Raw genomic sequence first — 13,506 nt, forward strand, 5'->3', positions numbered from 1 at the left:
ATATAGGAAGAGGTACTACAATGCTGTATCAAAATAGTGAATTGATGGAGACCACTAGATCAAGGAGTCAAAACGAGCTGAAACAAAGGAAGCAGGGTATAGATCAGATAATTCTGAGGAACACATACCATGATAGTATTTGTAGAAAAAAACTGAGACTAGCAACATCAAGTCTGTGAGAGAGAGATTGCAGAGAAGAAGAAAGGGCGAAACGAATCAAGTCACAGATGCATTTCTGTCCTTTATAAAGAATCCTCAAAGGGGACAAAGATTCATCAGCCGAAATATGACAACAGTACTCCATATGGAAAAAAGGGAAAAAAAACCTGTGGCCTTATTAGAAAGTTCTCTGCCTTTCGTCCCCATTTTTGGGGGACTTCCTCAGGAGACCGATAAGGATGATTGACAAAAATAAAATATACCAAAGATGAGAGAAGAATTTTATAAGTGAGATATTTATATATTTTAAGTTCATACAGGGAAAGCAATTAAAAAATGTAAGTAGAGAAGGCGTATGTAAAAACGTCGGTGGGGAATCGTAAGTAAAATATTAAAAATTTTGAACATAAATGGAGAAATGTGTTTAAGACGAAACTGATCAGATTTCAAATCTATGTACGAAAGGGGAAGCGCTTAAAGTATGAGAAATAAAACTGATCAGGTTTTAAACCTATGTACAAAATGAAGATAAAACGATGAGAGGAGATATCTGTTTTACGTATGTCTGGGTAAAGCGATTAAAAATGTGAGTGGGGAAGGCATGCGTGAAATATAAGTGGGGAAACACAAGTAAAAAATAAAACATTAGTATTCCATATATGATCTGATAGTAGGTGTGAGAAAGTGTTTGGAGTAATAGAATCAATTTCTACAATATTTCAAGTTCCTAGGTCTAACAGTCTGAAATTAGTTAATAGACATGTCTTTAATTTATATGAATACAAATTAGCAACACTATCAGGTTATTATTATTATAGAAGAATTTTTTTTTAGATTGGGCAACTTGCAAGCTATTTAGACATTTAAAAAGGAAAAAAAAATCTGTCGACAACGAACCTTGCAAAATGACTTAAAAATGCTGCGATGTATTCCTTCCGCTTTTCATGACCTTGTACAACTTGTTCAACCTGTTAAAAAAGCGTTATTGCAGATAAGACAAAGTTTATGACTTTCAATGCGGAGGGAGAGATCAGGGCTCTAGATGGAACAACACTGAAAGAAGTTACTGAGTTTACGTACCTGGGCAGCAACATAGGTTCCACAGAGAAAGATATCGAAATTCAATATAGCTTCAATGTATTTGTGCCAATTTATGTTGCCTGTGAATTTTAAGTGGTTCAGGTGTTGACTAGGAAGTAACATATTTTATTGTATGCCGGGCGAGATGGGTGATGGCAAGAGACTTTACAAGTGGTGTCGATACGAGAGAGAGAGTAACGGTAATAAACGCTTTTATAAAACAAAAAAAAAATGCCTGCCCGGATTTTTATTTATTTCTTTCCTTTGTTTGTTTGGAACTGCAACATCACACACGCAAGCGTATCACATGCAAACGTTATACACATCAATGTTACATACGTCAACATAACGCACATAAGCATCACACATGCAAACGTTACACACATCAACGTTACACACATACACATGACACACGTAAACATAACATTGCTAAGTTTCTTTCTCACATATCATCTATAAAAAAAAATTTGAAACAAAAACAAAAAAAAAAAAATTTGAAACAAAAAACAAAAAAAATAAATTTAAACAAAAAGCAAAAAAAAAAAAAAAAAAAAAAAGTTTGCCTTACTTTGTTCTTCAATAATTGGTTCACTTTTGGCACGTAGTCAATAAGTACGCCTCCATTTGGAAATGGAGGAATTCTTAGGTTAGCAGAACCTCCCAAAGCGCTGGAATAGAAAATAAAAATGAAAAAGAGAAACTTTTTAAATCAAAGATGAAAAAAAATGCTAATTCTAAAGTTTTGCTATTTGCTTTTATGTATCAACCACTTTAATAAGAAGATTCCGTTAAAAAAAACAAAAAAACGCAAAAACGTGAAAATAGAGCTGCCATATTTGAAGTTATGGGTTTAAAAAAATAGTCATCTTCAGAGTCAAGCCTTATTTGGAAGTCATAAGACGATGAAAATGTGCTCGAATTTTGAAAATTTTGTGCAATATTGTAACGTTACACACGTAGCAAAGAACATAGGACAAGTTATAACTTGACTCCTTTTTTCTTTTTGTAACAACTACATTTATTTCCTCATTCTACTGCCACACGTGACTTCTCGCTGTGGCTGTGACATCACTCACGTCTCTAATGTGATCGTCTTCTCTAACGTAACAAAAGTTGAGTCAGATTTATGTATTTTTTTATTTTTTTTTTTATTACATTTTCACCCCAAACAAGGCACATTGCCACTTTGGTGTAGGGGGCTACTATCAGGGGAAACATCTACTGGGGTACTATGTAGGGATTAGGGCAGCGAGATGTTGGTTCACGTTGGACTTGAACTTATGCATGTCAGTACAGTTGGGGAAGCAGTGACCTGGAATGGAATTCCAAAGTCTAGCAGTTCTGGGGAAGAAACTACTGGAGTAGAAAGATCTTTTACATCTAGGGATCTCTACAGTGTGGGGGTGGGATTTTGCAGCTTGTCGGGTCTGTCGAGGGTGTTCACGTCGTGGGGGCACAAGTTATTGCAGTTCATCAGAGCATTCACCATTATAATACTTGTAGAACAGGCAGAGGGATGCAACGTTTCGACGATGGGACAGAGGCTGAAGCTTAGATGCCAGTTTAGGGCCTATCAGATTGGCGACTCTCTTTTGAACCCTGTCAAGGAGCGAGAGACTAGTAGCCGATGCACCGGCCCAAATATGACAGCAATACTCCATACATGGACGAATAGTGGCCTTATAGAGGTACAGGATACTTTCGGGTGTTAGAAGTTTTCTAGCACGGTAGAGAGAGCCCACCTTCCTTGCAGCGGCCCTGGCAATGCCCTCGATGTAATTGTTCCAACTCATGTTTCCTGTGAACGTTAGGCCAAGGAGCTTGAGAGACGTACTCTCAGATAAAGAGTCGTTGGCCATTGCTATAGGTGGTAGAGAAGGTTTCTTGTAATTATTGAATGAAACCAGTTTTGTCTTGGTGGCATTGAACGTTACCATCCATTTCGTTTGTTCCTTTTCATTTGAACGTAACGGTCACATTACACGTCTTGTAAAGTCGGTTCTATCACTCCTGAGACTAATCTCTTTCACAACAAATCTACTATTACACTGTTATTTAGAAAGCCATTATTAACATTATACAGAATAAGGACTGTGCTGAAATAATAACGTTATTATTTAGAAAGCCATGCTTAATATGGGGAGAGCAGGGTATTTTTATATGGAATACTGTTGTAAAATTTGGGCCACTGAATCTTTGTCTTATTTGAGGGCTGTTGAGAAGGTGCAGAAACGTTACATGTAATTTCATTGCCCCTTTTTTTAAATTTTTTTTTTTACACAGATGTCACCACTTATCAAGGCCCGGAAGCCTCTCAGGGATAAGGGTTATTGCAAGTACATTACGTTAGTGTGGAGATTTGATGAAGTGTTTACTTAAGGGGGCGGTTCATTAGGAATTTATTAACGTTGGATTTGAACACATCCAAGTTGTAGTCAGGTGGGAAGCAGGCAGACGGAACAGAGCTCCACAGGCGCGCAGTTCTAAGAAAGATGCTTTGTTCATGGAATCCACGTTTTGATTTAGGCACAGATGAAGAGTGGGGGAAATTTTTCACAGTGGATTCGGCTAGACGGGTGTTTTTCGTGAAAGATTGGCGAGGGGGGACCAGAGATTGGAGTTCAGACGAGCACCTACCATGGAAATAACGATAAAACAAGGATATGCTCGCAACGTCTCTTCTGTGGGAAAGAGGTTGCAAGGTAGAGAAAAGGGCATCCCCCACTAAGCCACGAAGTCTATTTTGTACTCTGTCAAGTCAGGATAGGCTGTTTTTAGAAACTCCTGCCCAGATATGGCAGCAGTATTCCATCCTTGGACGTACTTGGCTTTTATATAGATAGAGAATTGTAGTGAGATATCTTCTGGAGCGGTAGAAGGATCCCGCCATCTTTCCAGCGACCTTGGCAACAGACTTGATGTACGTGTTTCATTTCAGATCAGGAGTAAAGGTCAAACCCAGAAGCTTGTCAAAACACAGGGCCTCTCCCAGACGAGAGCCATCCATCACAATTGATGCCAGATGGGGATCAGAGCGTTGATGATGTAAGGATAGGAGTTCGATTTTAGATGCATTAAAGGTAACCAGCCATGTCTTCCCCCACTGAACCACGCGCTCGAGATCAGAGAGAACTTTGTCATTTACAGCCTTTGACGTGTTGCCGTAGACGATCGTGTCATCAGCATAAATGTCAACGAATGATTTAAGTACGTGTTTAGGGAGATCATTGATGTAGATCAGGAAGAGAGTTGGGCCCAGGATTGACCCCTGAGGGACTCCAGCATTAATACTGCAGGCCTCTGATTTTTGTCCATCGACCACTACTCTTATGAGCCTTTTTTCTTCTCTGTAACCATTCTTTTACAGACGTGATATTGCTAATCTTAGTCCTTTTTCTATAAATATTATTATGGCAGGAATTCTTCAGAATTGTCTAATATATTTCCTGCTTCCTTTGTTCCAGCTCGTTTAACTTATTAGTCTAGTGGTCTTCATCAATTCGTTATTTTGCTACCTTGCTGTGATACAGCTTCCTATATCAGTAGCTTCTTTCCAAGGCTACAAGTTTGTGAAATTCCTTTCCTGTTGACGGTTTTCATTCTACCTATACTCTTGGTTTTCTCAAAGCTAAAACTTAATCGGCATCTCCTGTCTTTGAAATAATCATCTTTCGTCCTTGTTAGCTCCTTACATCAAGTGGCTTCATGTCTTGTCTAAAGCTATTGCCATAAAAAAAATAAAATTGTTTGAAGATTTTATGAACTTACTTTTCAACCCGTGGCGATAGATGTAATTGCGGATTTGCAGTCGAGGCACCCGGGTAGGGAAACATCACCAACAAAACTGCGCTGTCTTCTCCAGGATCATCCTTTAAAATGAAACAAATTTAGAAGACGAAGAAATATAGTTTCATGATACGAATATCTCTAGAGATATATAAAGTTAGGTACGTGTGTATGGCTGTATATTTATATGTACAGGAATTCCTCTGTTAAGACAATAGAACTGCGATCAAAAGGAGATAAGTATTTTTTGCTTCACCCTTCTTTTTACCCTCTGTTATAGTTGTTGCGTGAAGATGCAAGAACGGGATGAGACAGACTTTGAATCCGAGTAAATGAAGATGAAGATATATTATTTCTGTCCGTGATAGATGTGCCGTACAAACTTAAGTAATAGCGGACTAAGACTGATAGATGTAATTTGTTGCCTACTTTTAGATAAAATGTCTGCATTAATTCGACAGTATCTATATATCTTTAACTAATTTCTGTCAGTCATGCGCTACAAACACATATTAGTCTTCGGGCATTAATAGTTATCATATATTAATAGTTATCAAATATTAATAGTTATCAAATATTAATAGTTATCAAATATTAATAGTTATCAAATATTAATAGTTATCAAATATTAATAGTTATCAAATATTAATAGTTATCATATATTAATAGTTATCAAATATTAATAGTTATCATATATTAATAGTTATCATATATTAATAGTTATCAAATATTAATAGTTATCAAATATTAATAGTTATCAAATATTAATAGTTATCAAATATTAATAGTTATCATATATTAATAGCTATCATATATTAATAGTTATCAAATATTAATAGTTATCAAATATTAATAGTTATCAAATATTAATAGTTATCATATATTAATAGTTATCAAATATTAATAGTTATCAAATATTAATAGTTATCAAATATTAATAGTTATCAATATTAATAGTTATCATATATTAATAGTTATCATATATTAATAGTTATCATATATTAATAGTTATCAATATTAATAGTTATCAATATTGATAGTTTATCAAATATTAATAGTTATCAAATATTAATAGTTATCAATCATTAATAGTTATCATATACCAACACCCCCATTCATAACATCTCTCCTAAACTAATTAATCATTATGACTTTTGGATCATCGCTAGGTGTAAGGGGTCCAAATGTGGGATATACTTAGTTTAATGCAAAGTTAAAGTGGAAGTCTTTTGTGAAACTTTAACAATTAGACATCAAGTTATAGATATTATACAAATTTCAGTTTCTTTAGAATATTTTTGTTGGATTGGCAGGTGACCCTGGGAAGAGAGGCATTCAATGGGTTGCACACGCAGATTGATTCCATTTGAGTAATGTAGGATTTCAAACATTGTCTATTTGAATGCATAATTTGACCAGAAATATGTGAGAGGATATCGGTCAAAGGATTTGAAACAAGACAATATTAAACATTCCAGGGAAAAAGAGTGTTTATATGAATCATCAGAAACAGAAAGCAGGGCAATCAATCAAAGAGAAAGCAAGTTTGACACATTTCTTCACTGTCAATATCCACACCTCATGCACCTTCACGGATGTCAAAACACTAGTCATAACTTTAAATTCAAAGCTGTTTGTCGGTGTGAAATAAAAATAAAATATCATTTTATAGATCAGCTGGGTTTTTTTTACAAGGAAATCACCACTTATCAAGGCCTGGAAGCCACTCAGAGATAAGGGTTATTGCATGTACAGAACGTTAGTGTTGAGATTTAATAAAGTGTCTACTTAAGGGGGCGGTTCACCAGGAATTTGTTTATGTTAGACTTGAAGACATCCAAGTTGTAGTCAGGTGCGAAACAGGCAAACGGAAGAGAATTCCACAGGCGTGCACTTCTTAGAAAGAAGTTTTGCTCATGGAATCTACGTTTTGATTTAGGCACAGATAAAGAGTGAGGAAAATTTTGGACAGTGGTTTCAGCTAGATGGGTGTTTTTCATAAAAGATTGGCGAGGGGGGACCAGAGATTGGAGCTCAGACAAGCATCTGCCATGGAAATAATGATAAAACAAAGATAGGCTCGCGACATCTCTTTTGTGGGAGAGAGGCTGTAGGGAAGAGAAAAGGGTACCCCCATCAAGCCACGAAGTCTAGTTTGTACTCTGTCAAGGCAGGATAGGCTGTTGTTAGCAGTGTTGTACTTTACTCACTGTCAGTGTGTATATATTGTAAACCAATAACAAAAGTAGATTGAATAATTACAGACTGAAAAGCACATTTTGAATGACCGGATGCAGTGAATACATAACATTTTAAAGGATTTGAAAATTCAAATATTTCAGATTTACATTAAATTTGATCCATGGTTGTTGGATACAAAAATTACTAAGATTAAGGCCAAGTTATAATGATATTAAACCTTAAGTCTACAATGCTTATTCTAATTTAGATCAAGATCCACTACATAATTTTGATTATAGAAAATGTTTCAAAGTTAAGGCTTAAAAATATAAAGTAAAGAAAACGTATGACAGTTTATTGCAGAGTTCAACTCAACCACCAAAACGGTTACTCTCATTTGTTAAGAGGCAGATAACTCTTCAGTACTTCCTGTACCAAGGGCAGGTAACTATTATTTTAACACAGGGGTAGATAACTCTTTTAACTATACAGAGAAGAAATTGAAATTTAAGGAACCTTGCTCAACTGTTATCTAATAACTATGGATCAATAATGAGGCGTTACTTTATTTAGGATACAATCCTGTATATGAAATATATAAACAAATAAACATAACTTTATATTTTATTTTTTATTTGAAAATTATAGAAATAAAAATAAAAATATGGTAAATTAAAGTTCAAGGTTTAAAGCAAGAACATCCATATGGGTCCTCCTTTCCAGGCAATCTATATATAAATAAAACAGTAGGTTGTGTGTGCGTCTGTGTATGAATATTTAACCAATAAACTCTTAAACTACTGGTGACATAACATAAATTAACATAACATAAATTAACAGTAAATAGTAATCATACACCAAGGATGATGTATAACAAGTAAAATCTTGGTTTGGATGGATGAACAATGTGTATATCAGCAAGTTGACATGCAAACTGCTTATTTCAACTAGTTGAAATATTACTATTAGTCTTACGCATGTGCAAATTCATTCATAGTTAGAAGTGGTTTAATTTTAAATCTTTTTTATCTATCTGTCACGTTAGCTTAAATGGTAGGGAATGCATCTGGAGTGCTAATTGTTTTGATTTCAATTCTAACTGATGGCACAAGTCATTTTTTTTATTATTGAAATCATTACTATATATATATATATATATACATATATATATATATATATATATATATATATATAAAATATTCAATAGAGAATTGTCTCTGCAATAACAAATACAAAATCTGCATGAATCAAAATATATTTAAGCGTATTTTACGACCCGCCACCTTCCCACTTGTCTATAAATCTATGAAAGTGACAATGTGCGTGTGTTAGGACACTTCTCAACCTATATACTCAACAAATTTTTGATCTACAGACTTGAAATTTGATACATAGGTTATTCAGACATGTGGAAAAGTTTTTAATCAGTTTTCATGAAAAATGGCTGCTAAGCGGTCAAAATTTTAAAAATTGGTATGTGGGGGGAGTCATCGGATTTTTATCTGTTTGTCAACTGCTTTATGACTGCACATGCATGAACTGTTCACATGACAGATTACTTATGTTAAGAATAAGTAGGTTTGAAAACACTTTTTAAAGATTGTATCAAGCTGGCCTAATGGTTATTGAACTTGACTCACTGTCTTTAGGTTTTGATTTCGATCTCAATTCAAGTATTTTTTACTTACAAGAAGTGAACTGTTTTGAAAAACATAAGGCTCTCATACACATATCTCAGTTTCTTTCTGTTTTTGTTTTTTTACTTCACTTTTTTTAAAAGGAATTTCATGTTACATGCAATACTTACAAATTCTTCATTAATTAAAATAAAATGTTTATGTGTATTTTACAACCGGCCAACGCCGGGCGGCCTGTTAGTAAGTAAAACTGGTACAAAATATTGCCGACGTACCTTTGTCAGATAAGAGGGTATCCGGGAAAAATCTACAGACAATTTGATTAAAAAATGGACAGCACCGATTCCATTATTCTGGAAAGGAAAAAGTATGCATTAGAATAAAAGTATTATAATGGTGAATGCTCTGAAGAACTGCAAGCACTTGTGCCCCCACGACGTGAACACCCTCGACAGACCCGACAAGCTGCAAAATCCCACCCCCACACTGTAGAGATCCCTAGATGTAAAAGATCTTTCTACTCCAGTAGTTTCTTCCCCAGAACTGCTAGACTTTGGAATTCCATTCCAGGTCACTGCTTCCCCAACTGTACTGACATGCATAAGTTCAAGTGCAACGTGAACCAACATCTCGCTGCCCTAATCCCTACATAGTACCCCAGTAGATGTTTCCCCTGTTAGTAGCCCCCTACATTAAAGTGGCAATGTGCCTTGTTTGGGGTGAAAATGTAATAAAAAAAAAAAAAAAAAAACTAAATATTTTGTGGTAATTCAACATTACATTTCGTATAATTGATGAATGACAAAACTGCAAAAATATGATAGCATATCATATTATCTATATTTTTTTGTTGCGTCTTTGGTGATTGGTAGATCCTATTTATTAAAAAGGAGGATAGGAGGTGATAACGTACGACGAACATTACATATACAAATTTAGAGCATATTATCAACTTCTATCTTCCTTTTTAATAAAAAGAATCTTCTGATTGAATAATTTATTATCTGGAAACCATAACACATGTACATACATTTAAGGTACTACAGTATTAATATATAGATTGTTAATAATAATGATGATGATGATGATTGTTATAGGGACAAGGGCCGTTACCTTTCCATGTAAATAAGAAGAATATTATATAAGTAAAAATGAGATTAGGATAAGCCTAGATTCGAACCCTGCAGGCAAAGTTAAGAGATGAAATATTAGAAATGAAGTCTATTGTTAATTCTGAATATTAAATATGTCAGCTAAAAGAATTAACAATGCAAATTAAATTATATTGTTTAAAATAGGTTAGATTAGAATTGCAGATTCTTTTGTTGTCAAAATTGTGTTGGACAAACATATGTAAAGCCACGTGAAATTGGTCACGTTTGAAAAACAAACTTCTGACGTCATAGACAAAGGACATTTCTCCATATTATGGGTTTGGATTTTAGTCAGTCAATGAGAAATTAATGGTAAATGGCTGTCGCAACAACGCAAATTCATTTGCAAAGGTTATTGAAAAAGGTGGAGAGTACTCGAAACCTGGGGAAACTTGTCACTCAGACACCAGAGAACACCATAGGTTGTTCTGAAAGAGAAATCTTTGATGATGGCCTGTCTGAATACTCCTAGTGAGTACACATAATTTATGTATTGATACGATAGCTTATGTGTTATTTTGTGCGTCACACTTACATCTGTTTTCTTCTGTGTGACTGTTGTTTAATTGTTATGACCTTCCATTTCTTGTAATAAATAATTTTACTAAGAATTCTTCATAAGTTTTGGTTTCGGTTTCGATTTTGATTCAATACACCCAAGTCATATGGATATATATTTTTTTATTTTTGAAATCACAACTTTATAATATAAGAATTGGTAGAAAATTGACTATAATAATAATAAATACGAAATCTGCATAAATTAAAATATCATTTTTAAGCGTATTTTACGACCGAGCTACGCCGGGCGCCCCTGCTAGCTTAGATAAATACTTCTTTAGTTTTAACAAAAAAGCTACAATAATATCAGGGCGTCTCCATTTACGCTGAACATATGAAAGAGTCCACTGTGGAATTTCCACAGGTCCCGCTAGTTTGATTATTATTATTGATGGAGTCCAAAATTTATTTTTCAAAATTTGCTTCCTGTTGTCTGTATAACTAACTTTAGATCTACTTACCTCCCCTGTTGTATCTTATATTTGGGTAGCTCTCCTACTATGGAGAGAGATTTATTGTTTTTGTTTTACGACATATCAACCCTTTTCAGGTTATTTGTATTATTTCAGAAATGTAATACCTTTTCAGGTTATTTAATGTGCAATTTTGAAATGTCATTAGAACACACTTCATTTTTTTGTGGTGCTTGAATGTCAATTGATGGATGATTCAACTCAAAGCTGTAAAAAATGTTCTAGCACCGGGTTTCCAAAACTTGCATGGAGCAGGGCAAAGGTTTTCACAGAGCACTAACAAGATAATTTCTAAAATAAATATGAAAAACATTAATTTCAAATTTTAACTTATACTTGTTCATTAGTTGTTCCTTACTTGTTCATTAGTTGTTCCTGTTTGTGATTTTATTACATTTTTGTGTTTACAACCATTTTTTGTTTTTGATTAATCAAAAATTGCTGCATTTTTTGTTAATTTATTTTTTCTTTTCTTTTTCTGGAACCATCTTGAAACTCTTTACACCTGCAGTTATGTATCATATCTTTTTCCAATAAAAAAAGAATAATAATTAAATGCTTGCAGCCATTTAATTTTTCCATATAAAGCATTTGGTCCTCCTTTAGAAAGGGCTTGCAGAGCCCCTCAGCCTTACTCACGTAGCTCCAGAGCTCCATGGAGCCCATTTTGGGAGAACCTGTTCTAGAATATCAAATTAGTTGATTAGTAGATGCTTATTCAGATTGGCACTTTTAGCAATAAACAAAAATTAAGAAAAATTTTTATCGTGTATTTGTCACAGAATGAAGATAGTATATGCCAAAAATTACAAAAATTTGATAAAGTAGTTTGTTTGTTTTTTTAAATAAATTTGTTGTTTTTTACAGATAAGTAAAGGCTGAAGCTATTTTAATACTTTCCAAATTTTGTTTTTAACTTAAATGACTTTTCTAAAAAAATGTTTTCATAATTTAAAAATTATATTTTCTGAAAAGATACATATTTTTAAAAAATAGTGCATGTTGTGTTTCTTTTGTGTCTTAGAAACGTTTTTGAGAAAGTTTTGTACGACTTGTTCGAAAGAGATGTTGCATGTGGATGATTTCGTACTTGACTGTGAAACAATAAAACGAAACAATAAACTCGCTACGTTAGACAAGGGCTGTTATGGAAAGTGAATGAATGCTACCAAAACCAACCAAAATAGTTGCAGTTTTGGAAAGCCATCAGAAAGAGGAAAGTTCTGTAAAAAAGGAGTTAGGGTTAGGGTTAGGGTTAGGTTGGGTTAGGGTTAGGGTTAGGTTGGGTTAGGGTTAGGGTTGGGTGCAACTCAATTTTTTATGGCGTTGAGTAGACAAGAAGTGCCAAGGAACATTTTGATGTGATCAGCAAAACTTTGTTTTTATTTTGCTCATTCACATAATATTGACACATTTCAAGCATGTTTTCTCAAGTTTACATGCGTAATACTAACTGGATTTTAACCCGAAAGGATTCCTCATTTAATAATATATAAGATAAACAACATAAAACCATTTTTGATGTCTATACAGAATTTTTTTGCATTCTGTTGTGGATGTGACCTTTAACATTTGCTGTGGAAACTGCAAACAAATATCTGTACGCTGCATATATAGCGAAGTATTAACAGTGTATCTTAAGGATCAATCAGTGATACAGCCATGTTGAGCATTCATATTCCTTGATAAACTTGCTATTGGATAAGACTGTGCCAGGTGGTATTTAGAAACAGTTGACTTTCTTTTTTTGTTGCTCCAGACAAGGCATGAAACCACTTATATAAAGTGTTTTTAAATACCACTTCAATGTCAAAAACTTGCCAACAATGAATGTTATTTGGATAGATTCCAACCCAGAAAACCGCAATTATCACTCAGAAATGACATTCGCAGAATGTAAGGACAAAATAAGGAAAGAAAGAGTGAACAAGCCTGCCAAAAGTAAACCCCAAGTCCGCTTGCAAATGTGAGGAACTTGTGACGCGTTAAAAAAAATTGAGTTTTGGACAAGGGAAAGATAACATCAAACAAAGAGAAATGTGAAATATTTTACCTCCGTTTTTGAGACATGCATTTCCACTTCTTCGGGTTTGATGTCAGTTTGTTCCAAAAGTGATTCATATTCAAATTTGAGCCGATAGTTTGTTTCTACCAGTTGCTGTTGGTAGAGCCGGTATTTCTCCAAGAGTTCTTGGAGGACCAATAACAGTGCCGATGGTTTCTGGTGATCCCAGTTAATCAAAGACTGTGGAAAAAATAGACGTCATGAAAAACTCGTTAAAATACCCGTCTCAGGACAAGCTCACAGAAATGCAACACATTTGGAAAAAAGTGCAAGCGATCCAACATCAAAATAGAAAAATAAAATTGCTATACAACATTAAAATGTCTGACATAGTTTTAAAGAGAAAAAAAAACAAGCCAAGAATGCAGGGTCCCCCTCTACAAACGAAAAATTTACTTTCACCATGACTA

The 13,506-nt window shown here is 34.2% G+C and overlaps 1 protein-coding gene across 1 annotated transcript in view; it reads right to left on the reverse strand.

Annotated features, from left to right (window-relative positions):
- Positions 1 to 13,506, reverse strand: part of LOC145256359 (BRISC and BRCA1-A complex member 2-like) — a 43,376-nt gene that overhangs the window by 23,297 nt on the left and 6,573 nt on the right. The window contains exons 4-8 of the mRNA XM_080115183.1: positions 13,085 to 13,276; positions 9,119 to 9,196; positions 5,008 to 5,108; positions 1,808 to 1,907; positions 1,057 to 1,127 (exon numbers count right to left, since the gene is read on the reverse strand). Coding sequence (XP_079971309.1) covers positions 1,057 to 1,127; positions 1,808 to 1,907; positions 5,008 to 5,108; positions 9,119 to 9,196; positions 13,085 to 13,276 — 542 coding nt within the window. The remainder of the gene's footprint in view (positions 1 to 1,056; positions 1,128 to 1,807; positions 1,908 to 5,007; positions 5,109 to 9,118; positions 9,197 to 13,084; positions 13,277 to 13,506) is intronic.

Source organism: Euprymna scolopes, chromosome 32 (genome assembly GCF_053919585.1).
Source record: "Euprymna scolopes isolate OS-2025 chromosome 32, ASM5391958v1, whole genome shotgun sequence".
In the NCBI taxonomy this organism is placed as follows: Eukaryota; Metazoa; Mollusca; class Cephalopoda; order Sepiida; family Sepiolidae; genus Euprymna; species Euprymna scolopes.